We start from the raw sequence: 24,099 nt of genomic DNA on the forward strand, positions 1-24,099 counted from the left end.
AGAGTTACAGATAAAACTCACTTTTTACGTTGATCCTCCCAACTTCCTTTCTATATGCTGAACATTGTCAAAATCTTGACAAGTACACGAGATTAAATATATGTGGAAGGACACAGTTTGGTGGCAAAAGCTCTCGTTTTGTATGTAGAAACACCAGGATAGCATCCCAGAAACCTGGCTCTTATGTAGGACAACTACTTTAAAATATGCTTTAATAATCTCCCAAACCTTACAGCAGCCTACACCAACCTGATGCCTTCTAGATGTTTGGACCGCAGCTCCCATCTGCCCCAGCCAGCACAGCAGTGCTGGGACTTGGGAGGGTACCCACAAGGCAGAGGCTGCCGTCTTAGAATCACAGCAGAAAATGCTGAGCTTGAGAATTCCACTCGGTATTAAACAGCTTCTTCACATGTTCTGCTAAACCCGTTTTAAAAACAGGTCAAGGAAGGTGAAAATATCTATTTTTAGAGCTTGGTTAGTTCGTAAAGTTTCTCTTTTGCAAACCGACAGGTAACTGAAATCGTCTCACAGCTGAGCCATATGCAAAAGGTTTATTTCCTCCCAGTAGGCATAGCAATCAACTGCTTTATCCATTTTTATTTCTGGCCACTGAAAGCACAAAATCTGCAGTCTGGTAAGCAAACCTACAAGGTATTTCCTTTGCTTGACAGACAGATGCAGCAAGTAAGCCCCTAAAGGGCGAGGTGGTGAAGTGATTTATTAATTTTTTTTCAGGGGAGTGGGACAAAAACCCAATTAATAATTTTAGATCACACCCCACTGCCTTAGAATTACAAAAGCCACAAGTTGAAGAGAGAAATACTACTTCAACTTCCTTTGTTTAATTCTGTTTTTAATTCAGGTAGTCAACATTTCCTGCTGACTTTTGGTGATGCCCTTGGAGCAACATTTACTTACAACTCCTCCATGCTATCCTGCTCAAAGCTCTATCTCTGAGGCGCATGTGGGTTGTTTTCAGTAAGGGCAAACACTCTGAACCTAGGCCAGCCTTTTTCCCTACCTGGTGCTCTCTAGTTGCTTCAGACTACAACTCTCATCAGCCTCAGCCAACCCAGGTGAGACGGGAGTTGTAGTCTGGGGCAGCTGGAAGGCTGGGAATGTCTGGCCTGCAGGACCCATTATGGAAGTCCAAAGTCTGTGCTCCGTAGTTCCGGACTCTGAAACCTCTCCTACCTCACACCTCCGGGAGCTCTGCCACCAGATTCTCACCTTTCCGCAATATATATTCTGGCACGTGGTGTGGGGTGTGTGGCCGGGAGGGGAGAAAAATGAGAGTTAGTGGAGCAAATAAACCAACCAAGCCTGGCTCCGCTCCAGCTGACAAGATGGCGCTCTGCAGGGGAGGCATCTTGCGTGAGCAGGGCTCGCCAACGGCAGGCACACACACATGCAAGGTGGAACGTGAGCCCCCTCTCAACCTCCTGCAGTTCCTAACGCTGCGCTCCCCTCCCTCTGCAAGAGACAGAAAAGTACATAGAATCCTAAGAGTTGACAGTGACCCAACGGGCCTTCTAGTGCAACCCCCTGCAATGCAGGAATACACACACACAGCCGCACAAGATGGGAGTCTCGGAAATAAGGGGGAGGGAGCTTTACCTGTTCCCGAAGCCCAGCCTGGTGGTCGCAGAAGTGGCTGGCTGCCACTTGCAGCGCTTGGAATGGAGAGGAGTGAATTCGGAGGGACAGTTGGGGGGAGGACCGTGCTGGCTCCATATGGACAGAACTCGACCCAGCGAATAGGGCAAAGAAGAGAAGAGGCCAGCTGACGCAGAAGCGGAATGTCTTAACCCCTTCAAGCCCTGGGCGAGCTGAAGTGCAGCCAGATTCTGGACCGCTGGGAGGCGGCTGGTGAGGCTCCTTCTTCTGGTCCAGATCCGATAGCAGCCGGGGGAATAGAGGGCCAAGACGGTGTGGAGGCCAAGTGGGGAGCAGCCTGCCCTCCTCCGCTGAGTCGTGATGGCCTCGCTTCGCCAGCTCTCTGCCACACCGAGAGAGGCCAGCGGTGTGGTGGTGTGCGATTCAGCAGGGACCCAGGCATCTCTCTGGACTGGTGCGACACTGAGGCAGCTTTGAGGCAGGAGGAGAGAAAAGGTCCACTTGGAAGGCTGGAAGCCGTGGGCCTCCCCCAGAGCCAACTGGTGGCTGTTGCTAGGGTCGTTGTGCTGTGCTGTCAGCCTCGGGAGATTCCTCGCTGGGCTGGAGTCCAATTTTATATGGAAAGTCACAGGGAAAACAGGGGCACTGAAGGCCAGGGGGGAGTTATTATTGCCCAGTTCCAAAAAGAACAGGTTGGTCAACTCCAGAGGATAAAGTGCCAAAGATTGAGAGGTGAACATCTTGAAGCTGCAGCTGCTGCCATTAAACCATGGAGAGTTGAGCTTCAAGTCCACGCAGGAGAAAACTTCCAAGAGCTTCTTATGTCTGAAGTGGCTGTACTTTTCAGGGACAGAGAGGAGCTCTGTAGAGCCCAAGAGCTGGTTGCGGTTTTGAAGGTTTCCCGGCAGTGCCAGCAATTTGTTAGCCAACGCTGACAGCTTCCTCAAGAGCGCCGGGTCTTTGGTAAGTTTGCTAAGCCTGGGGCTGTCCAGCAAGCTGCTTTGGCTGCCTTGCTGCTTTGGCATTTGCTCCCTGACTGTGCCTTCTCCTTTGTTTCCTGTAACAGTGAGCTTTGGGGCAAAACAGACAGAATCTGTGAGCTGGCACTCAGGCTTTAGAACAATCGCAGAGGGATTCCTGAAGGAAACAGAACTTGCCATTAGGTGACCTTTTCTTGCTGTTCTGAGCTGGTCCGGCCTAGAAATCCTGACCCAGGCTTTCCCCAGCTGCCTCCTGAATGGAAGAGGTGATCTTATTCTGCGAGTGCATCTGAGGGAACTCCTGCTTCCATCGTAACTAAAGTGAAAGGCTTGTGGCAACATGCAAAAGACTACAAGGACAGGACTGTCATTGGTGGCTGATGGCCGGCTTTGGCTCCTGAAACTCCCTAGGCTTTGGCTTTTGGCCTCTAGGTAGTCCAACCCATCAAAGTCCTTGGCTCTCTTTGGCCTTTTCCACCCCCTGAAAGTGCTGCCAGGACTTCCATTCTCACTGACCTCAACTCCGCTCCCCGAAGCAAAAGCATGTGGCTTCACCACCATCTCACGGTAAGAACTGCTTAAAGGTGGTGCAAGGCAGAAGAGTCTCCGTTTCAAGAGGTTTCTGGATTTCACCTTCACTTTAGCTCTTCTGTCTTGAACAACTGTGCCACAGGAGGCAGCAGGCAGAGCTGGAACTTCCTCAGCCTCCTCTTGCAAGGGTTTCTGGGTAAGCATCAGACAAACACCTGATTCTGAATCTCTCGCCTTCTCAACAGGTATTTCAATGACCAAGCGATCTTCCAATGGCTTCTTTCCGTCTCCTGCTGGCTCCTGGGTGATCTCTGCAGCCTGCCAGCTTCTTCCTTGACTGCTGAGGCATTTGGGGGAAGCTTCTAACCTATGACCACCTGAAGAAGGACAAGGCAGGATGCTGCTGCAAAAGATTTCCGGAGACAGTCTTGTGGAAAGTAAGCATTTAGTTTGCAAAGCATAGTGCACGTTCTTTAAACGTCGTCGAGCAACAACAGTTGGCTTTGAAGGATCTCTGATTCTGCGAAACTTGGGGTTGTGCAGCAATCTGCTAAGTTGCAAAATGTGCTCAGGTAGGGGAACAAAAGAAGGCTGTGTGTGTATTTCAATCTTGAATGGGAATACAATTTCTTCTCGCCCTGCAGAAAACCTCAAGCCTTGCAAGAGAGCTCCAGAAGGATCTTTAATGCCTAGAGGGTAAACTGTTACCTCCGTTTTCTCAGTGGGCAGATTGAGTACTCTCTGGTTACCTTCCAAAGACTGTTTCATCTTTTTTGAGGGGTTAGGACTATCAGAAATAATTGATATGTCTTTTACTACTTCCGCTCTTCGCTTGGTACCTACTGCACAAACGGACGTTTCCTTGCTATCTAGAGGAGAATCTCTGGGCGTATTTTCTTTAACAGAACAGCTTGCCTTTTCATTCTCTGAATTTAACAGGTTAACATGCTGATAACTGAGTCTACTGAGAGAGAAGCTGATTGTTCCAGGGTGTTCTTTGGGAAAAGGACAACAGCGACTACATGGAGGAAAAGATGGAGATGTCCATGGATCATCTTTCTGAGACAAGCAGATGGCTGGATTCTGAGCAAGCTGCACTCCGAAACATATACTTGCCAAAGTAGGCACTTCTTTGTTCTCCAGCGGCTTTGAACACACTCCCTCCATACTTTTCTGACAGTTTACAGAGTTTCGCTGGAAAAACATTTGACTAGGAGATGAGGCAGGCCCACTACTACACTGTAAGAATGCTTTTTCATCTAGTACCTCGGAAGGACTCCTGCTGACTGCCCCAGACGCAGATTCATCAGTTGTTGCTTGAGAAGCCTGATCATTAACAAACTCTATTGACCTCAGAAGTTCAGAACAACATTCTGAATGCGAGTCGACACTTTTCAGTTCTACGGACTCTTCTTTAAATGGATTGCCAAGAGATTCTGACACCGTTTTAACAGATAAGCAACTGCCTAATGTAGTTCGCTGAAATGTTTCTTGAACACTCTTTTCTTCTATTAAAAGCAACGGAACTGGAGCTTTGCCGTGGCCCCTCTCCCAGCACAGAGAGTTGTTCCGATTACAGTCAACAGATTTTTCAGTGTCTTCACTTGAGTTCACAGCCTGCAGAGCATGATCCACCTTTTGCTTCTCTGAGGACATCAAGGGAGGCTGCTGGCATTCTGAAACATCTTTTTCTGGGGATTCATTTTTCTGATTCAACAAAACCAGTCTATTAAAAGGAGGATTCTGATGTGGAAAGGGCTGGACTTTTGCCTGACAGATTGTTTCCCCTGGCTGACCTGGATTGTCAGCACATAAATCCTCCAAGGGCAAAAAATCAGGCTGCTGCTCTGTGTGACCTGGGAAGCTGGAGTGCTTGGCAGTCTTCATACTGGAGGGTTCAGGTGCAAAAGAGGAAGAGGAGTGGTGGTCTTGATGCTGCCTTTGTTTTTCCTCACCTTTGTCTTTTACAAGTTTGCCAAGTTCAAGGCAGTTTGTTTTGCCAAAATCTCTGTAATCTGCCAGTTTCTCATTTCTCCAACTCTCACCACATGTTTTTACACTTTCAGCTGCTCCCATTCCATCAGATTCAGCCACCAGCGAAGCTTTACCTAATTCTGGGTTTGAATCTGCAGGGAAAACACTGGCGTCAACTTCCAACGCAATGTGTGATTTCACAGAAGTATCGTTGCCATCAGACCTCTGATTTCCAGCTGCCACATCTGACACTTCTGAAGCTTCAGGAGAAGCTGCATCCCAGATTCTTCCAGCATCATCTGAGTCATCACAGGGATGATGGTCCCCTGCCTTAACAACACTGCCAGGCTCCTCGGGAGGGACACCTTCCCTGGCAGATGCAGAAGAGTGACTTGCTTTCAGTCCATCAGATTCTTCACTTTTGCTTTTGAGAACACTGTTGCCGTCAACATCATCATTAACAGCTAAGCAGATACCTCCCAATGAGGTGCAGCAAGTCTCAATGGCAGAAGACAGGTCATTCATGCATGGGTTCCCAGGACTATATGCTTCGATTTGCGCCATTTCCTGATCAGCTGGCTTCTGCTCTGTATCCTTCAGCATAAGGCCTGTGCTTTTCACGGATGCTTCCCTTGTTGTAATACAACTCCCAGCATTCTGACTTGGCAAAGGTGACTCTTTCTTGGTGTGAAGTACGAAGCTGGTGCTCTGCAGCTTCAGCTCTGCAGGGAATTCTTCTCTGGGCAAGCTGTCTAGTAACCCGCTGCAATTTAAAGTCCTCTTGGTTTGCTGGGCAGAGGAGTAATTGTCATAGAGTTGAGCTGTTGAGGGTTTTTCTTCTGAGTCAACATCTGCTATGGTGGTAGCACATAGGTGTGTAGCTGAAGGGCTCTTTCGGATTTCTGCCTTTGGACCACTGTGGGATCCTATCTGTGGTACATGTTCACCTAATCTGGAGCCACAATCCGAAGAGTCACAACTGGTGGGATTTGAATCATTGCTTGTGCTGCAGCTGCTCTGAATGCACCCAATGTTTCCCACTTCCGCCATGAGAGACCTGTTTTCTTCTCCCCCAACAGCCATGCTTATGTCACTAGAAGCACATTGATGATGCTTATCCTTTTGGATGCTGTCAACCTCTATAGAGGCCAGCCTTAATCCATCTTCTGGATGTGCAGGTGAAGAGGGAAATGTGTTTTTGGCCACTGAAGATGATTCTGCAAAGCTGTTTTCCTGTGGCTGAGAATTTTCTTGAATGTCTTTCCAGTAACATTGAACAGCACCCCTTTTCTGGATTTCAATAGCTCCCTCACAGGTCAAACTGTAAGCGTGGTCCGTATTTTGAGCATCCACCTCCTGTTCTTGGTTGCTTTCGCTGGACATCTCTTCACTGCTGCACGCTGGGGACAAAGTTTCATCCGTATCCGGCTCAGAGGCCCATTCTTCCAGCAGCTCAATTTTTTCACAGCTCCTCAAGTCTTCCTCCTGCATTTCACAGACAATTTCAAAAGCATCCATGTTCTCTTCCCAGAGTATGTTTCCAAGCTCCAAATTGCCTTCCAAGTGATGTCCTGAAGCTTCAGGGGCTGAGTTTGACAGCTGAGCAGCAGTGGTAGTCCCACTTTGCAAAACTGGAGAAGAGCTACTGTCATTAGGCACGTTTGTCTTATCTTGCATGGAAGCTGGATCACTGTCAAGGATTGGGTTCGCGTCCACATCTCGATTGAGGGACTTTTCTCCCGCAGCTCCTGAGCTAGGAAGGATACACTTCGTTGCTGACAAAGCAACATGGGAGATCAGAGCTTGACAATTCTCCTCCACTTCTTCGTCTTCCTGCAGCAGCTCTCTTGCTGAAGCATCATTCTTGGCACTCACAGGTTCTAGAGAGACTAAAGTGCTGCTTCCTGAAACCTCAACTTTGGCCATGACTGTGTCTCCCTCTGAGGACTCACTGCTCTCAGGTGGGACACCTGCAACCTCTCTGGCACTGCGCTCGCCTGCATGACTAAACAGCCCATCAGTCCCCTTCGCCTTCATACCTTGTGCTTCTTGCAGGAGGTTTGACAGATTTTCAGGGGTCACCTGCACATTTGCTTGGCTTTCTTCTGCACAAAAGAGAAACGGGGAGGGGAGGAGTTAATGTGCTACATGCCTTATTCATCCATATTTTTTTTAGTACTGGAAGAATAAGGTTATAAGCAACCTTAGTTGTAAGCAGGGTGGATAAAAATCAATGATTTTTATTTTTTTGAATATGCTTTTTATATTTAAATTGGCTTTTTTGATTTAAATCAGCTTTTTTTGATTTAAATTTGATCTGTCTAAAGATAGTTTTCTATTAAGTTAAATTATAGTCCAAATGCTATTCATCAGGAAATAAGGATTTGTTTTAAGTTTTTTATGTGTTCTAAAACTCAGTCTAAGGTTTTTTTTAAAAAAATAAATTGTTTAACCACATCAGTTACCAAACATGGATACATATGCTATAATGTTATTGTTTAGTTAAATAAATTGTTTAAATCGTTATTAAGGAAATGATTATTTTTCTCTTTCCAATAAAGTACAGCAGAAAAGTTGCCCCAATGTAATCAGCTAACTTATTAAACCGCACAATAATTTCATAATTATCTGCCTATGTATTTCCAACAGTATTACCAAATCAATAATTTTTGAAATAACTGTAAAAACTACTCTGAAAATTTATTATTCCAAAAATGAAACCTTCCTCTGGTTGTAAATATTAAGATGATTACCAGCAAGAATGAGTGTTTCTGTAAAAAAATGATTTAAATCAAAGGGGATGTAAATGCAATAAATAATTAAGAAGTAAATAATACTCAACGGGTGACCTGAGAGGCAACAAGAGCAAGATAGCAAAGGAAGCAAATAACAAGTAACTAATAGCCAGACCAGATCAACCCATTTTCTTGACTTCTTAACCCCAGCCTAACTGGTTCACACAGAAAGGACTGCAGAGTCCTTTCCTCTGCTCAGTCCTTTCACTGAGCAACAGTATTCACTCCAATTTACTCCAAGGTACCCACATGTTAATTCTGACAACGAAAGTCAAAAGCCTGCCAGCACAACTACTCAGGCTTTATAGAGACAAATGCGATCTCAGCTGGGGCTGGCCCACGGGCTCTCTGTTAGGGCTAGAACTCTGAGGAGGTTCTAGAATTCTGAAGGCACCGCTTTGTTTGTGACGAGGATAAGGGTGAAACCATCTCCAATCTCTCTCACCTGGTGTTAACATCATAGAACATATACTGCCTTTTGCAGATTAAACAAAGCGGGACCCCACAAAAGGGTTACGGAGCTGAAATCTCTAGTGGGTACATTTATGAGCCCCTCCTCCATTGTTTGGCCTCAACAGGTATTAATAAAGTTATACTGGCTCTGAACACAGAAGTTCTCCATTTAGCCAGAGAAATGGGTAAATTGAAGCTTTCTCTCAGGAGGGAAAAAGAAGCCAAGTTACTCTACTTTGTCATGTAAAACAAAATGATGATTAAGACAGTGACCTGAATGGTGAATGGTATTTCTGGAAAGCATTGGAATACACTGCTATCCTTGTCAGGGAGATGGAAAACCATACCAGGTATGCCGTAAAGGTAAAGGTACCCCTGCCCGTATGGGCCAGTCGTGTCCGACTCTAGGGTTGTGCGCCCATCTCACTTAAGAGGCCGGGGGCCAGCGCTGTCCGGAGACACTTCCGGGTCACGTGGCCAGCATGACAAAGCTGCATCTGGCGAGCCAGCGCAGCACACGGAAACGCTGTTTACCTTCCCGCCAGTAAGCGGTCCCTATTTATCTACTTGCACCCGGGGGTGCTTTCAAACTGCTAGGTTGGCAGGCGCTGGGACCAAGCAATGGGAGCGCACCCCGCCACGGGGATTCGAACCGCCGACCTTTCGATCGGCAAGTCCTAGGCACTGAGGCTTTTACCCACAGTGCCACCCGTGTCCCTCAGGTATGCTGTAGGTGACCATAAAGGAGCACTCTCTGCCCCGGTCAATGTGGCCAATGGTCAAACACCCTCTCATGCTCTGTTCGCAAGGCAAAAACCGTGGCAAGCTGTAAACACTTCCTAAAAACCCATCTTTTAAAGCAGACATTCCTGGGCTCACACTGTTTCGTTTTATTAGTTACTGATATTCAAACTGATTCAATCCCAAATGGACTATCCAGGCAGGGAGAAGCAGCTTGGCCAAACAAATTACCTGGGTTCTTCTGCAAGCCTGCTGCTTCAACATTGGAAGGGCTTGGAAGAAATCCTCTTCCCATGTGGGTTAGCCAAGGTTCTTTCTGAAACAAAAACACACACAATACCAGCCATCAAAGCAGTAGCAGCAGCAGCAGCAGAGACAGAAGGGATTAATTATGACTTCCCCAAACCTTCCCCAAGCAGTGCAGGTGTTAAGTCTGTGGAGAGTATCTGTCTCCGGGTATTCTTCATTAAATGTGCTAGATTTGATTCTAAAAAGATACTCTTTCTCCAACTTATTTTGTGCTACCAATCCGCTAGCACCTCACACGGGAGCAAGGTGTCAAAACCAACCTGCCATGGATAGCGCTGCTTTATTCTACTAATAATCATATTACGGATTTTTAGTTTCTGATTTTTACGAAATATTTGCACCAATGTTTACACTCACCGCTTGGATATTTTGACAATAACGAAGAACTAAATGGATTATTTCCTCCCAGTGTACATACAGACCCAAACAGCTGCCTGCTCTTTTGAAGGAACGGCTGTGACTGAGTGGTACAGCAGTTGCTTTGCATGCAGAAGGTCCCCGGTTCAGCCTTCAGCACCTCCAGGTAGGGCTATAAACATTCCCTGCCTCCTGAAACACTGGAAAGCTGCTTCGAGTCAGTGTAGACCAGGGGTGTCCAAACTTTTTTCAAAGAGGGCCAGATTTGATGAAGTAAACATACGTGAGGGCCGTATGTTTGATGATGTAAACATACATGAAGTAAACATACGAGTTGTTGACTTTTTTTAGGATTGAAGTTGTTGAGCTTTTTATTGGATTGCAAATAAACTGCCACAGAGGCTGGATTAAACCAACCAGCAGGCCACATTAGGCCCCAGAAACAGACTTTGGACATGCCTGGTGTAGACAATACTGAACCAGATGCATTTGCTATAAGGCACGTTCCTATGTTCATAAAACATAGAATTAAAATATCCATCACAATGGAAAATTTTAATACCACCACCAAACAGATTCCAAGAAGGAGGTGCCATTTTCTTCAGAGCAGTATGTTTGCACAGGGACAAGATACAACAATTCCCTCATCTAAACCCTTCTGTTCTCTAAGCTGTTGTTTCCTTGACAGGTCTACTGCATTTGAGCTAATTTAATTTGTTTTTAAGAAGCCAGTTCCCATTTAACATGCAGAGTGGTCCTCGGATGAAGTATAACACTAGCTTCATGCCTTAAAGTATTTTAAAAAGTAACTTGTTATGAATTTTAAACAGGCATTATGAGCAAGGCTAGTTCACAAGGCTAGTACAAAGAAACAATAATTCTGAAAGGAAAATGGGAAAGAGGATGTGCTGTTTTATACAACAATGAATCATAACAAAACACAGTTCTCCACTAGCTGTAGATTTTATATTTCAAGACATTCCATTAATAGTGGCAAGCAATATAACTTCATGATTTAATGGAAGAGGACACCCAGTAATTCACACAGGCTGCAATCCTCACTAACTACACCCACTGACCTAGGAGTTACTCCCATTGAACTCAAGTGGGCAGAGGTGGGTTATTCTGAAAGGTATAGGATTGCATAGTCAACACTTGATTAAATACATGCAGCAATTCTTAATCTGATATAAGCCTGTACAACATCTCCAGTATTTGGAACCGTTCCATTTCTAAATCCTCTATATCTTGTTGTTGATTTAACGCAATTGCTATGTAACTGTTTTCTTCTAACACTGACACAAGAGGCAGACCCCAAAATCTTTCCCCATCTTAACTTAAACATATTTCCCCACACATCTCTTTTCCAGAGAAGTGTCATGTTAATCTCTTGCGAAATAGAGGTGAAATAGAGGCTAACAAATTTATTACGGCCTTCAAACCAACACCAAATGGCCCTGATTCTTACCTCTCTTAAGCAACATATTTCCTTTGAGGCTAGATAAGACTGTGCAAGGTCTTCCTCCTCAGCAACACTCCCCAATTCCTTTGTCCCTCCCGTGTCTTCCCTTGAATGTTGGTGACAAGGGTCCAACTCCATCACATCCTTTTTTGGGGTATCATCATCCACAGCCAGATCTCTGGCTTCTGCAGGCTCTCGAGGAAGCAGATCCATCAGCCCAGGGCAAGAGGCTTTGCCTGTGCAATCCAGCCTTTCAGCAGAGTCCTGAGAACAAGTTTTCAACCCATGAGTCCGGTGGGGCTTGGATGGCAAACTGCTACATGACAGCACAAAGGTTGATGCTTCAGGTTTAGCATCAAGTACAATGGTGGGATCTGACAGAGCTGCAAGGTCAGTGGAGAGGGTGACTGGCAGACTCGTGTAGAGTTCTTGCACCACAGCAGACATGGAGGAGCTGAGAAGGTCAAAATGGCTTTTTTCCAGGGACTCCACACCGGCAGTGAGCATCAGGACAGTTGGACCAGCCACCTTTCACAACAGAAAAAGACAAGTGAGCAGAAATAATATTAGAAGAGCCCCCTGGATCAGGCCAACCACCCATCTAGCCCAGCATCCTGTTCTTACAGTGGCTAAGCAGATACCTATGGGAAACCCACAAGCAATACCCAAGCACAAGAGCACTCACCCATCTTCTGGCTTTCAGCAACTGGTATTCAGAAGAATTGCTGCCTCTGACCATGGAGGAAGAGCATAGCTATCACAGCTAGTAGCCATTTGTCTAACCCTCTTTTAAAGCCATCTAGGTTGGTGGTATCCATCAATGCCTCCTTTGGGAACAAGCTTTATAGTTAAAATATGTGCTTCGTAAAGAAGTACCGTATTTTTTTCTCTATAAGACTCACTTTTTCCCTCCTAAAAAGTAAGGGGAGATGTGCATGCGTCTTATGGAGCAAATGCAGGCTGCGCAGCTATCCCAGAAGCCAGAACAGCAAGAGGGATTGCTGCTTTCACTGCGCAGCGATCCCTCTTGCTGTTCTGGCTTCTGAGATTCAGAATATTTTTTTTCTTGTTTTCCTCCTCCAAAAACTAGGTGCGTCTTGTGGTCTGGTGCGTCTTATAGAGCAAAAAATACGGTCCTTTCTTTTACCTGTCCTGAATCATCCTACATTCAGCTTCATGTCCACAAGTTATGAGAGGAAGAAAAACTTTTCTCTATCCTCTTTCTTTCATGCAAGGCAAGGTGAACCATCCTACCATGCCTTCTTCCAACGTCTGTTTTTCCAGGCCTTCATTACGGCACAAAGTTCTCACCCCTGTCTCCACCTTGCCTTCTGTGCTCCAGTTGCTGATCCCCTCCTTTAGAAGCAGCTCCTTCCTCACATTCCATCCTGAAATTCCCACCTTACTTCACCCAGCTTGGGGAATTTGATCTACTAGACGAGGAGTAGTAGAAAGAGAAGGATTTGGGGTGGAAATGTTAGGATTCTCATCCAAAGCTCTCTGGAGTTCTAAGGCACTCAGGATTCCCTACTCACTTCAAGATTGGGGGAGGCTCAAGAGGTGATGGACCTGAACCACCTTCATGGAGGCACCATAGAACAATAGTAGAGCCATAAAGGCCATAATGAATATATTCCATATCCATGGTAAGAGGCCAAAATCCTTCTGAATGCTAGTTACTGGAAACCATAGGATGGGAGGGCTCTTGTGTTTGGGTCCTGCTTGCTGGATTTCCTTTGGGGCATCTGGTTGTTAACTGTAAAAACAGGAGGAGGGACCAATCCTTTGTCCTGATCCATCACCATCTTCCTATGTCCTTATCCCTGGCAGGTACAAAACGCCCCCACCTGAAACCTTGCACAGCCACCAGCCAGTGTCAACAATACTAAGCTAGACAGACCAAGGCTCTGACTTTGTATAACTCAGCTTCTTATGTTCCTTTTAAATTCAGCCCATCATTCAGAACTATGAGGACAAGAATATATTTTTGTGTACGCACCCGTAAGTTCCATGGCAGAGCATCTATTAGGCAAACAAAAGTTCTCAGCTTTAATCCCCAACAGCACCTCCGGTCTGGGCTTCAAGAGACCTCCTACCCATCCCAAGAAACCCCATAGCTGTCAACGTTTCCCTTTAAGGGAAATTCCCTTATTCCGAATAGGATTCCTACCAAGAAAAGGGAAAAGTTGACAGCTATGAAGAAACCCCGGAGAGCCACTGCTGCCAGTCCGTGCCAACAATAATGAGGTAAACGGACCAATGCTCTGCCTCTGCAGAAAGCAGCTTGGTATAATCCTGCTGAAATCTCTTCTCCGCAACACTTGCGAGCCTTGTCGGATTTTCTACCTGGTTGCCCTTAGCTGACTAAGCCCTCCTCCGCCTGAGGGCCCACGCCAAGGCCCAGAAAGCTGCCCTGAAAAAGCTCCCTTTCCCTGGGAGGCTCGCCAAAGCACTTTCGGTGGGCGAGTTCAGGATGGGACCTTCAGAGGATCCTCATCGTCATCACAATATTCAGTCACTTATTACCCAAGGGTTTCCTAGCCACCTTCCATACATTTAAAAACATATATATAAATAAATTACATCATAAAAAAGAAACAAAACATCCTCCAAAGGAGGAGCCTGAGTGGGGAATGACCCCAAAAGTCTTATTAGCTAATTAACTAATTAAGCCTCCCCCCCCCGCCTCGAGCTGTTTATGCCATGCTGGAGCGAAGGCGGGGTATTGGGGGCGCCTCCTAACTCTCCCCCCCCCCCGTATTACTCTTCCGGGGCCTCCACTCGCCCTCGCCCCCTCAGGTGTGGGGGGGCTCCGCCCCGGCGTCTTTTTCCCCCTTCTTCACCTGAGCGCTGCTCCGCAGGCCGCAGCCGTCTCCGCTCCCTCCGTCATCGCGCCGCTCTCCCCCCTGCGTCTCTATGGGCAGCGCCGCTTCCTCATCCGGGAAATCAACCTGCGCCACCATAGAGAGGGAGGCGGGCGGAAAAGCGCGCGCGAGGCTCCCGGATGAGGAAATCAAAAAGGGAGCCCAGGCGCGTGCGCTTCGTGCGGGGAGCGGGTCCGCCACGCCCCCCTCTCCGGTGCTGTGGGTAAGTGTAGCACGAGAGCCGTCGGTTCCCCTCAGCCCAAGAGCACGGTCGGTCGCGGGTAGGCATGAGTTAATCTACCTTCCCCCCCCCCCTTTTTGGGGGGTTGAGTGCGCTCGCCCTCCTTCTTTCGCCATTGGGTTGGAGGCTGAGTGGACTGTACTATTCCGGACCACGGGGGACGGCCAGAAATGTAGTGTTAATGGGTCTCGCATGGTTGTTGTGGAGATTACGTGAGGACGGAGAGAGCCACGAGCTCCTTGGAGCAAAGGGTGGGATATAAATGCAACAATAAATAGATGATAAATGGCAAATTCCCTGCAAGTAACAAACTACAGTAGTACGCCAGGAAATATTATCTCATATGTTGAATTTCTGTTAGATTTTTTTTTTAAAAAGTAGGGTGGCCCTCACAAAAGGGATTCTCACCCAAAAACAAAACAACAAAAACACCCACCACTACATGAAATCTGAAGGGGGTATATAGATGAAACTGCCACTCCAGTAGTTTGCACAACACACCCCATTTCTTTCTCTGGGGTAGAGGTGAAAGTGCCCCTGAGTTGGTGCAGAGTACAGTTCCTGCATTGCCACAGTGCATAACTTACTTTGTGAAATTTGCTGGTACAAAATGTGACGATGGCCTTATTTTGAAGCTGGGCTGTGGGGTTGTTTTCCTTGAAATGTAGAATGGATGGCAAGTGGTTTTGAATGCTTTGCTCGCTTATTTTGCAGAAATACAAGACCTTGTAAAAATGCCTGGTGTCTAATAACTGAGAAGAACAAGAATTCAGGATGAAGACCAGCAAGGTCTACAAGCTCGTCATTCACAAGAAAGGCTTTGGAAGCAGCGGTCAGTAGCCATGGAGGTGGTGGAAATGCCCTCAGGGCCCTTTGTGTAAAAAGTGCAATAGAATAATCTCTATTGAAATAAATTCTTTGCTATCTGGAAATGCTGCAGGTACTTCTAAATAGTAAAACAGCCTTACAGATTTATAACCCCACCTCCCTAATTTCTTCCCCCTTTCAGATGATGAGCTTGTGGTGAACCCCAAAGTATTTCTTCAGATCAAGCTGGGAGACATTGTGGAAATTGCACACCCTAATGATGAATACAGGTGAATCCTTTTGTATTTGGGCTTTTGCATGCAGCAATTTGGGGGAATGATGCAGGAAAAGGGGCCATCTTTGCAGACTCCGCCAAATGGTTGGCAGCTTTGAGGTAGGTTTGATGAAGGCCTCTAGCTTGACAAAACTAAAGTTGACATTTGTGAAGGAGTACCGCATGTGTACCGCATGTACAGTGGTACCTCCGGTTGTGAACGGGATCTGTTTCAGAGGTCTGGCCGGATCCCGAGGTTTTCACAACCCGAGGGTCACTGTTCTGTGCATGCATGTGGCGAAACCTGGTCTGATACTTCCGGGTTTGCCGCTTTCGTAACGTGAAGTTTACGTAACCAGAGGGTTACGTAACCCTAGGTGCTACTGTATTTAGTTGGTTACAGATGCTGGCTGTTACCCTGCTGTGTTTGGCATTGAGGGAAGAAGCTCCAACTCGATGGGGCAGGATGGTATGTTAGCTATTACTCCAAGATTACTAGGACACATTCAGCTAGACAATACATATTAGAACTAGTCTTAACGTCTTTCCACCTCTTGGTCATGTCTTTCACTATACAGTGAAGTATTTGAATGTTGATCTATGTCTCTTGCTGGCTCAATGGGAAACGTGTACTTGGAGGGGGGTTGTTTTGTGTGACCACCTTTAGCTGTTGTTGCTGTATGTTTTTAATATTTGTTTATTATGTAAGTTGCCTTGATGCCTTTGTGTAGAAGGTAATAAATAAAGTTATTCTATATTTTTTAAAGTTATGCTGTGCTTTGTAAGTGCATAGAAGACATCATGCACCAGTTCCTTTAAACTCCTGACCACTAGAGGTTCTGGCTTCATAAAGAACCTTGTCCACATCTCCTAAACCACGAAGGACAGAGCGTTGAAAGCATGGTCTTGCTTGGGTGGAGGTTCATGGAGGCTGGTTGTTGTTTTCCCTGGGAGGGACAGGCCTTTGACTGCTGCCCTAACCCTGTGCAATAGAAGAATGTCCCACTTCTAATCCGGGAGGTTACCAGGCCTATGGAGACACAAGAGTGTTCAAGCCAACCATCTCTTGTGGTTTTGGCATTCTTCCTATTTCCTAGCCTCCTCCTACCCAAATCAATTTAGCTTCTGGTTGCACAATGCGAATCTTGAATTAAAAGTGTAAGGGAAATGCTGATCTCTTGAAGCAGCTATGATGCCCTCTTTGGACGTCAGTTTGGTAGGGTTTAGGGGATACATTAGAACATCTCAGCTTCTTAGAGTATGTTGGAGAGGCCCAATTCATGCAGCTGTTTATCTCTCTTATGTTCCAGCCCTTTGCTCCTGCAAGTGAAGTCACTTAAGGAGGATTTACAGAAAGGTAGGGATTTTCTGATCTTTATTTGGGTGCACCTTAATGAGTGCAGTATAATCAGCCAATAGTGTTGTCTGCTGTCAAACAGCTCTCCATCTAGGGAGTGACAAGGTCTCTGTGAGATCCAACGTGAAGTCTTTGCTGGGGTGACACAGTTGGAAGCCACCTTCTCTCAATCACCTAGGATTTCCTTCTTTTCGCAGAAACCATAAGTGTAGATCAGACTGTGGCACAGGTGTTCCGACTGAGACCCTACCAGGATGTCCATGTGAACGTTGTTGACCCAAAGGTATTTGTGGCACTGCAGCCTTTGCCCTGAGGCATTTCCACCTGGTCTGGTTCCAAGCATGTGGAGATTGTCTCCCAGCCCAAGTTGCAAAAGCAGGTTAATCTGCTCTGTGGAGGCATTTGAACACTTTTGCAAAGTTGCATTCTGCTGGGGTTCAGCAATTCTAGCAGGAGAGTAGCAGATCTCGGACTATGGCTGTATACTTCTTGCTGTAGGGCAGACTGCCTTAAATGGATGCCTTTACATGCTCTGAGTACTTTCCTCATCAGCAACTACCTTGGGATGCCTCTGACCTCCTGTCCAGTGTCAGCCAGCTTGCCTTAGGGGTGTGCCTATGGTATCTGCTGTATAAATAATGCCACCTGTGACTTTACTTGCCCAGTGTAAGAGAGAGTTGGCACAAAGAGAGTCACTAAGGACCTGGTAACACAGATATTTTTAAAATTTATTTAACAAGCTGCCTACTCAATTACAGGTGGTATACATAAAATATGATCCAAAACATAAACAGACTACAGTGGTGCCCCGCAAGACGAATGCCTCGCAAGACGGAAAACCCGCTAGACGAAAGGGTTTTCCGGTTTTGAGCTGCTTCGCAAGACGATTTTCCCTATGGGCTTGCTTTGCAAGACGAAAACGTCTTGCAAGTGTTCCGATTTTTTTTCGCTTTCCCCCCCTTTTTCTAAGCCGCTAAGCCACTAATAGCCTTTTAGCCGCTAATCCGCTAAACCTTTAATAGCCGCTAATAGCCTTTTAGCCGCTAATCCGCTAAGCCTTTAATAGCCGCTAAACCACTAATAGCGCTAATCTGCTAATAGGGTTGCTTCGCAAGACGAAAAAACCGCTAGACGAAGAGGCTCGCGGAACGGATTAATTTCGTCTTGCAAGGCACCACTGTATACAAATAGCAGGCATATCAAAATACAGTTTAAAATAATGGTTTAAAAAACTAGTACTGTATACCTAAACTTAGCAGTTTTGCTATGGGGGATCATACATGCAGGTGTTTATCTGTCATAAAGCTTATTTTCTTTCATTTTTTTTGGTAAACTGCTTTGAGGTTGTTGGAGTTTTTTAATCAAGCGCTGTATAAATTTTCTGAAATAAAAAATAATAATAAATGAAAAGTTCTCTTCAGCTAAGTGGGGAGATCAGGGGAGCTTGTGCTTGTAATCAGGAGCCTACAGATTTCAGCGCCAGGCCTCCACAGGAGCAGAATGGGGCTCTCAAACACCTTAGCCATCAAGCTTCTCTGCTCCCCTCCTCTTTAGGAAGTGACCCTTGATCTGGTGGAGCTGACGTTCAAGGATCAGTACATCGGGCGTGGGGACATGTGGCGACTGAAGAAGAGCTTGGTGAGGGCCCTGCGTCTAATCTGGGAGGGAAAGTGCTCTTTGTTCATTCTCAGTTAGATAGCGATGGGCTCGACTTGGGAATCTGAGGCTGCTGCTCTGTCCATAAACTGGACAAATACTGACATTCGAATTTGTTACAGGACTGGGGCAATGAGAGACAACTGTGAGGGTCAAATGGGGTGGGAAACATCAGGTTGAATACGGCCCCCTGAGTTCTTTGTCTGGCCCTCAGAACCCTACCCTAGTCATGCCTCTTTCCCAAGCTGCACACTTCACCAGCCCTGCCTGGCTTGAATGTGCCATTGAACTGTTATAATGTGCCTTCCTCCCTAGATGGAGAGGTGTGGCTGTAGAAGCCTCCGGATTTGGCATGGCAGAAATGTGGCCTGCTGTATGAATGAGAGAATCACAACTATTGCTCTGCCTACTTTTGTATTTGGCCCCACTCTACTCCCTACCTCTGGCATGTAGCCCTCAGGCAGTAAAAGGTTCTCACCAGTAATGTAGAACATGGGATGTTTTTTGGTTAGGGTCTGAGAGGATGGCAAAGAGAGGTGGGTGCTGGGCTGAAATAAGATGTGGTAGGAATAGAGGGCAAGCAGATGAGGCGATAGCGGATGAGAGCTTCTGGGCCTTTCATAAGCATGTTTACAAATGCAGCCGTGAGTGCTAGAAATCAGTTCCCCCCCTCTCTCTGATGTGCTCAGGGGTAAGAGGTATGAAGAACAGTTGTCTCCTGCAAATTCACACTGCCTTGAGTTCTCATTCCCCCTCTTTTTCTGTTTTAAACCAAATGCCTGCTAGGTTGGCACATGTGCCTATGTCACTCAGAAGGTGGAATTTGCAGGTATTCGGTGAGTATCCAGTCACACCCCACACATACCCTTTGCTCCTTCTCCACATCTCTCTCTCACTCTCTCGGAAGTGCTTTCTTTAGAAATCTGACTGTGCAGGCAATGGTCATGTTGCGCCCAAAGTAATAACACAGAACTGTAGAATTCTTGAGCTCAAAGGGACTTCTGGAGGTCCTCTGTCCCAACTCCCTGCTCGGTGTAGGCGCCTTGCAAATGCAGCATGTGCGGGGAACTTTTGGTCCTCCAGACGTTGTTGAACTACAATTCTCATCAGCCCCAGCAAGTGATGACAGAGGACCTCCAACATCTCTTCCAGCTCTAGAATTTTGTGGTTCCAGTTTTGAGGTTTTCATAATAAGCAGAGCCATTTGTATGCACCAGATAAATTGATTAATTGAAATAATTGAAATACTTTATTGTCACTTGTACAACTTGTATGCAGTGAGATTACACGAGCACCCCCCACTCAGCTCTCTTAGTCTTAATTCCCCTTGTTTACTGATGCACACCCACCAAACCTGAAAGTCAGTTGCCCTGTTGTTATCTTTTCATTCAGCAGCCTAACAGCCCAGGACAGAAGCTGTTCTTTACGTTGTTGGTGTGACTAATCATGCTTCTATGTCTCCTGCTTTAATCAGACTGATGATACCATCAAGTTAAACATTGAGCTGCAGCTCTAGTAATAGTATTTTGGAAATCAATGCAAACATGCCCTTGAGGAGCTCTTGAGACTGATGCACGTTCCAGGAAGTTTTTAGTGTTTGACGTTCTATTGTGTTTTTACTGTTTTTAGTTGGGAGCTGCCCAGAGTGGCTGGGGCAACCCCGTCAGATGGGTGGCATATAAATAATAACTTATGATGATGGTGATGCACCTAAAAGGGCATTTCCTTTTTTGTTAACCCAAAGCCCAGGGACAGGGGTTAGTCCTGGCGCTGTCCCCTCCCGCCAATACAGCCCAGCCGATAGCAACCCCAGTTTTCATGTCCACTGTTTCGGAATGTGATAACGGATTCTCTTTGGCTTGCTTCTAGGGCTCAAGCAGGTGAACTTTGGGTCAAAAGTGAGAAGGTCACGTGTGGCTACATCAGTGAAGACACCCGGGTAGGCCTCTTTATTCCCCACCCCAGAGTTTTCTCTCTCCCCTTTTCAAGCGTTTGTTCTACACTATCAAGCAGCAGCTAGAGCAGTAGTTTTTACTGTCTGTGTGTCTCTTGCAGGTTGTCTTCCGCTCAACCTCCGCCATGGTATATATCTTCATCCAGATGAGCTGTGAAATGTGGGATTTTGACATCTACGGTATGGAGAAATAGGAGCCTTCCTGGAAATCTGCCCGTCCCATACCTACTGTTAGCACTGTGCCTCCATGAGAGCTCATCCCACTCCCACATGGCTTGTTCTAACCTTGATTCGGTCGACAAGCAATGAGTTGTCTCTTGTGACCGGTCAACCATGGTTTGTTACTGCAAACCTTGGTTTGTTTTCCAGTTGCCTTGTGACACAGGCATCTTGGGTGGGTGTGTCCAAACAACTCTTGTGGTTTGTGAGGCCGAGCTCCATTTGCTCTGATGAACTGGCTTCCACTGCAAATACGGCCCCTCCCCTGTTGAGCAAACACCTGGTGGGAGGATCGTAGGTTGCAGTATCAATGCTCCTTTGAACAGAAATCACTCTTAGTCTCTCTCTTCCCCCCTCCCCCCGTTTTATTACTCTTCCCTTTGCAGGGGACCTTTACTTTGAGAAAGCTGTGAATGGTTTCCTTGCTGATCTCTTCACCAAGTGGAAGGTAACTTTCTGTGTCTTCGGCTGTAGCAATGGAATAAAGGTGTGCTTTTTACTTTGTGACCTTGGCTCATATTCGGGCCCACTTGCAACTGGGGTAAGGAGCTTCCCCAAATGTAGATAAAACATAACCCAGATAGGAGGTTCCTTGGTGGAAGTTGCTGCCTGGTTATGGGACAATTGGATCCAAAGGAGGGCGGGGGGGAAGGAACCTGGGGGAGTCCACAGGATGCTGTAATGCAGGGAACTCCCAATGTGAAGCTTACCTAGACATGATATACTCCCAGCTCCCATCAGCTGCAGCCAATGACTGAGGATGATGGGAGTTGTAGTTCCCCATCACCTGGGTGGCTCCAGGTTGGCAACCTCAGCTTGCAGGACCTTGGAGCATAGCATAGCAAAAGATGTTTGTCCACTTGCTTATTTTATTTTTTTTTACGGAGAATTGTAGCAGTTATTCCATAGAGACTTTGGATAAGTGACTTTCAAGTAAACGAAGAGCCATAACATTAGAAGGTAAAGAGAAGTCCAGTCCTGTCTTGACATTTGTCAGGTTTCTGAATAGATACTGAATAGACTGAGTTTTTATTGCACGTTCATTGCTGGATTTCCTCTGTAAAGCAAATATTAAATAGCCTCATTTAGTGGCTGTAATGCTTTTACATTTTTCAGGCATGAGGTGAGGGTTGCCTTCCATTCAGCTTTCTAGAGAAGAAGCTGTAATTGTTGTTTGGGGGTGAGAGTTGTCCTTTGTGTGCTTGAAAATGCCCTTGCCCTGGTAACATTCTCCTCAAAAAGTTACTCATAAAGCCTTAGGTTATGTCAGGAGGTGTTAGACTCTAACATGGTGTCAGATTCCTCTGACGTGGAGCCTGTCCTCATGGTTAGGTCATTCTTCATTGAGACCAAGACCGAAGCAGCATCGCCATTGATTGAAGCAGCTGTTTGTGTCTATGTGCATGCGCATGCAAGGGGGTCCCATGAGGGCTGTGACTGAGGCTTTGTGCAGAACATTCACCTCCTCCCTTTCCTCTTGGTCAGGAGAAGAACTGCAGCCATGAAGTGACTGTGGTCCTGTTTTCTAGAACGTTCTATGATGCCAAATCCTTGAGTGAGTAGCTACAAGATAAATGTTTCTCTTCCTCCTTGCTTGTAAGGGTACCGACATCTTCCTGTCTCTGTTCCTCTCTGGGACTTCCCTCTGTGTCTCCCACGCCCTCTGAGCTTTGAGCTGTTGCCTCAGTCGCTACTCTGCGTAGCGGAAAGGGATGGTTGCCCTTGGTGGGTGTCTTGGGCAAGTGCTTTTGCAAGGAGTTGTATTACCGTACTTTTCCGTGTATAAAACGTCCCCATGTATAAGACACCCCCTATTTTGGGGGGCTCAAATTTAAGGAAATGTGGGGAGATGGCTCAGATTTGTTGAGCTTTTTTTAGGGGGGATTGCTGAAAATCCGCCTTTCGTCTGTCCCCTTGCTGGCAGAAGCTGCCAGTCGCTTGCCCAATTGCCGCAGCATCAGCCAATCAACGCCAGCCCTTGACACAGCAACCAATAACACACCCAATAGCCACTGAAATCAAATGTCCACCCTATGCACTATCCATGTATAAGACGACCCCCACTTTTCAGCATAATTTTTAAATAAAAAAACCTAGTCTTATACATGGAAAAGTACAGTACTTTGAATATTGCAGGTCTGCAGAGAGGGGGGCTTGGGACAGATGCCTTTTGGGTGCTTCAGGGATGGTCTATACATCTTGCTGCTGTCTCTTGTAGATGAATTTCCAGAGACACAGCGTGCCTCAATTCAGCAAGATCATGAAGGAAGATTCTATGAAGATTTTTACAAGTAGGTTTCCCATGCGGTCCTTCCATTGAGTATCTGTGGTCCATTTCCAGGTGTGTGTGTGTGTGTGTGTGTGTGTGTGTGTGTGTGTGTCAGAGAGAGAGAGAGAGAGAGAGAGAGAGAGAGAGATGGATGCACAACCACACACATATCACCCCTCATAATTGATCTAGTAACCTATGTGGGGAAAACATGACAGTTGCTAAAGAACTGGAAGAATTCTATTCCTTTTCAACAATGGTTTTTTCTAAGCTAAAACCTGATGAGTTTACGTTTATGCAGGGAGTAACTGTTATGTCTTACTCTATGGTATCCCAGAAATTTTGTAAGCGTCCTAAGAAATCTGTATTTTGCAACTGAAATGTTTAATTTGGAAACTGACGGTTGGCTACAAAATAGACAACTTTCGCAGTATTTTGGAGGGCGAGGAGGATATAGATTGGGGTCCTTGAGGGACAACAAAAGCTCCATAACTGAAAGTTTTTGCTGAAATGTTTCTTAAATTTTAGTAGAAACTGCTTGGGTTTTTTTGCCTCATAACCTTGAGGACTAGCAACTTGCTGCTATCCTGGGGAATTTCCCCTGTATTGCAAGATGCTGAATTCGTGTTTGCAGATGTCTTGGGTTACATGTTAGTACCTTGTGAAGCAGCATTTGGATAAGTCCCCGCCAGAAAGTCCATTTTCCTAACTCTAAGCTCCCACAGGGAGGAGAGGGCTATCAATGGTTATTTGCCATGATGGCTGTGTTTCTGAGTACCAGTCACTGGAATCCACAGGCAGGGAGAGGGCTGGATTAGGTGAGCCATTGGCCTCATCCAGCAGGCTCTCCTTGCTCCCTTCCCTTTCTATCCTTAAGTCCTTACATTATCTGTAAAGTATTGTGCTGGTTCAGTTTCTCTCCTACTCAGTCCCAGCGCTTCCTTACAGGGTGGTGGTTCAGAACGAAAGACGAGAGGAGTGGACATCGCTGCTTGTGACTATTAAGAAACTCTTCATCCAGTACCCTATCCTGGTGCGTTTGGAGCAGGCAGGTGGGGCATTCTTACTATTTTTACTATATTAATCCTGATGGTTATTATTAGAATTTCAAAAAAGGTAGTATTCTAGATCTGGCATTAGTCAGAGCAATGAATTTTTTTTTTAATTATTGTTATTATTATTAATATTATTAATTTATACCCCATCCATCTGGCTGAGTTTCCCCAGCCACTCTGG

At 46.1% G+C, this 24,099-nt stretch overlaps 2 protein-coding genes across 12 annotated transcripts in view; one reads left to right on the plus strand and one right to left on the minus strand.

Annotated features, from left to right (window-relative positions):
• PRR14L (proline rich 14 like) overlaps window positions 1-14,238 on the minus strand; it is a 23,398-nt gene extending 9,160 nt beyond the window's left edge. The window contains exons 1-4 of one of the 2 annotated variants that reach the window (XM_083478397.1): window positions 14,066-14,238; window positions 11,229-11,750; window positions 9,326-9,410; window positions 1,621-7,210 (exon numbers count right to left, since the gene is read on the minus strand). In XM_083478397.1, the coding sequence (XP_083334523.1) occupies window positions 1,621-7,210; window positions 9,326-9,410; window positions 11,229-11,750; window positions 14,066-14,185 (6,317 nt within the window). In that variant the 5' untranslated portion in view covers window positions 14,186-14,238. Of the gene's footprint in view, window positions 1-1,620; window positions 7,211-8,149; window positions 8,252-9,325; window positions 9,411-11,228; window positions 11,751-14,065 lie in introns of those variants that run through there. The other variant, XM_083478398.1, reaches the window with a different exon arrangement.
• The window catches only part of DEPDC5 (DEP domain containing 5, GATOR1 subcomplex subunit), a 55,016-nt gene continuing 42,622 nt past the window's right edge, over window positions 11,706-24,099 (plus strand). For 4 of the 10 annotated variants that reach the window (XM_083478430.1, XM_083478436.1, XM_083478434.1 and 1 more), the window contains exons 1-13: window positions 14,185-14,309; window positions 15,042-15,159; window positions 15,337-15,424; window positions 16,719-16,765; window positions 16,963-17,048; window positions 18,320-18,403; window positions 19,208-19,257; window positions 20,291-20,360; window positions 20,477-20,555; window positions 20,981-21,042; window positions 22,080-22,149; window positions 22,813-22,885; window positions 23,812-23,915. In XM_083478430.1, coding sequence (XP_083334556.1) covers window positions 15,102-15,159; window positions 15,337-15,424; window positions 16,719-16,765; window positions 16,963-17,048; window positions 18,320-18,403; window positions 19,208-19,257; window positions 20,291-20,360; window positions 20,477-20,555; window positions 20,981-21,042; window positions 22,080-22,149; window positions 22,813-22,885; window positions 23,812-23,915 — 871 coding nt within the window. In that variant the 5' untranslated portion in view covers window positions 14,185-14,309; window positions 15,042-15,101. Of the gene's footprint in view, window positions 11,773-14,184; window positions 14,368-15,041; window positions 15,160-15,336; window positions 15,425-16,718; window positions 16,766-16,962; window positions 17,049-18,319; window positions 18,404-19,207; window positions 19,258-20,290; window positions 20,361-20,476; window positions 20,556-20,980; window positions 21,043-22,079; window positions 22,150-22,812; window positions 22,886-23,811; window positions 23,916-24,099 lie in introns of those variants that run through there. The other 6 variants (XM_083478432.1, XM_083478437.1, XM_083478435.1 and 3 more) reach the window with 3 other exon arrangements.

This window comes from Podarcis liolepis (genome assembly GCF_965112155.1).
Source record: "Podarcis liolepis genome assembly, chromosome: 15".
Classification (NCBI taxonomy): domain Eukaryota; kingdom Metazoa; phylum Chordata; class Lepidosauria; order Squamata; family Lacertidae; genus Podarcis; species Podarcis liolepis.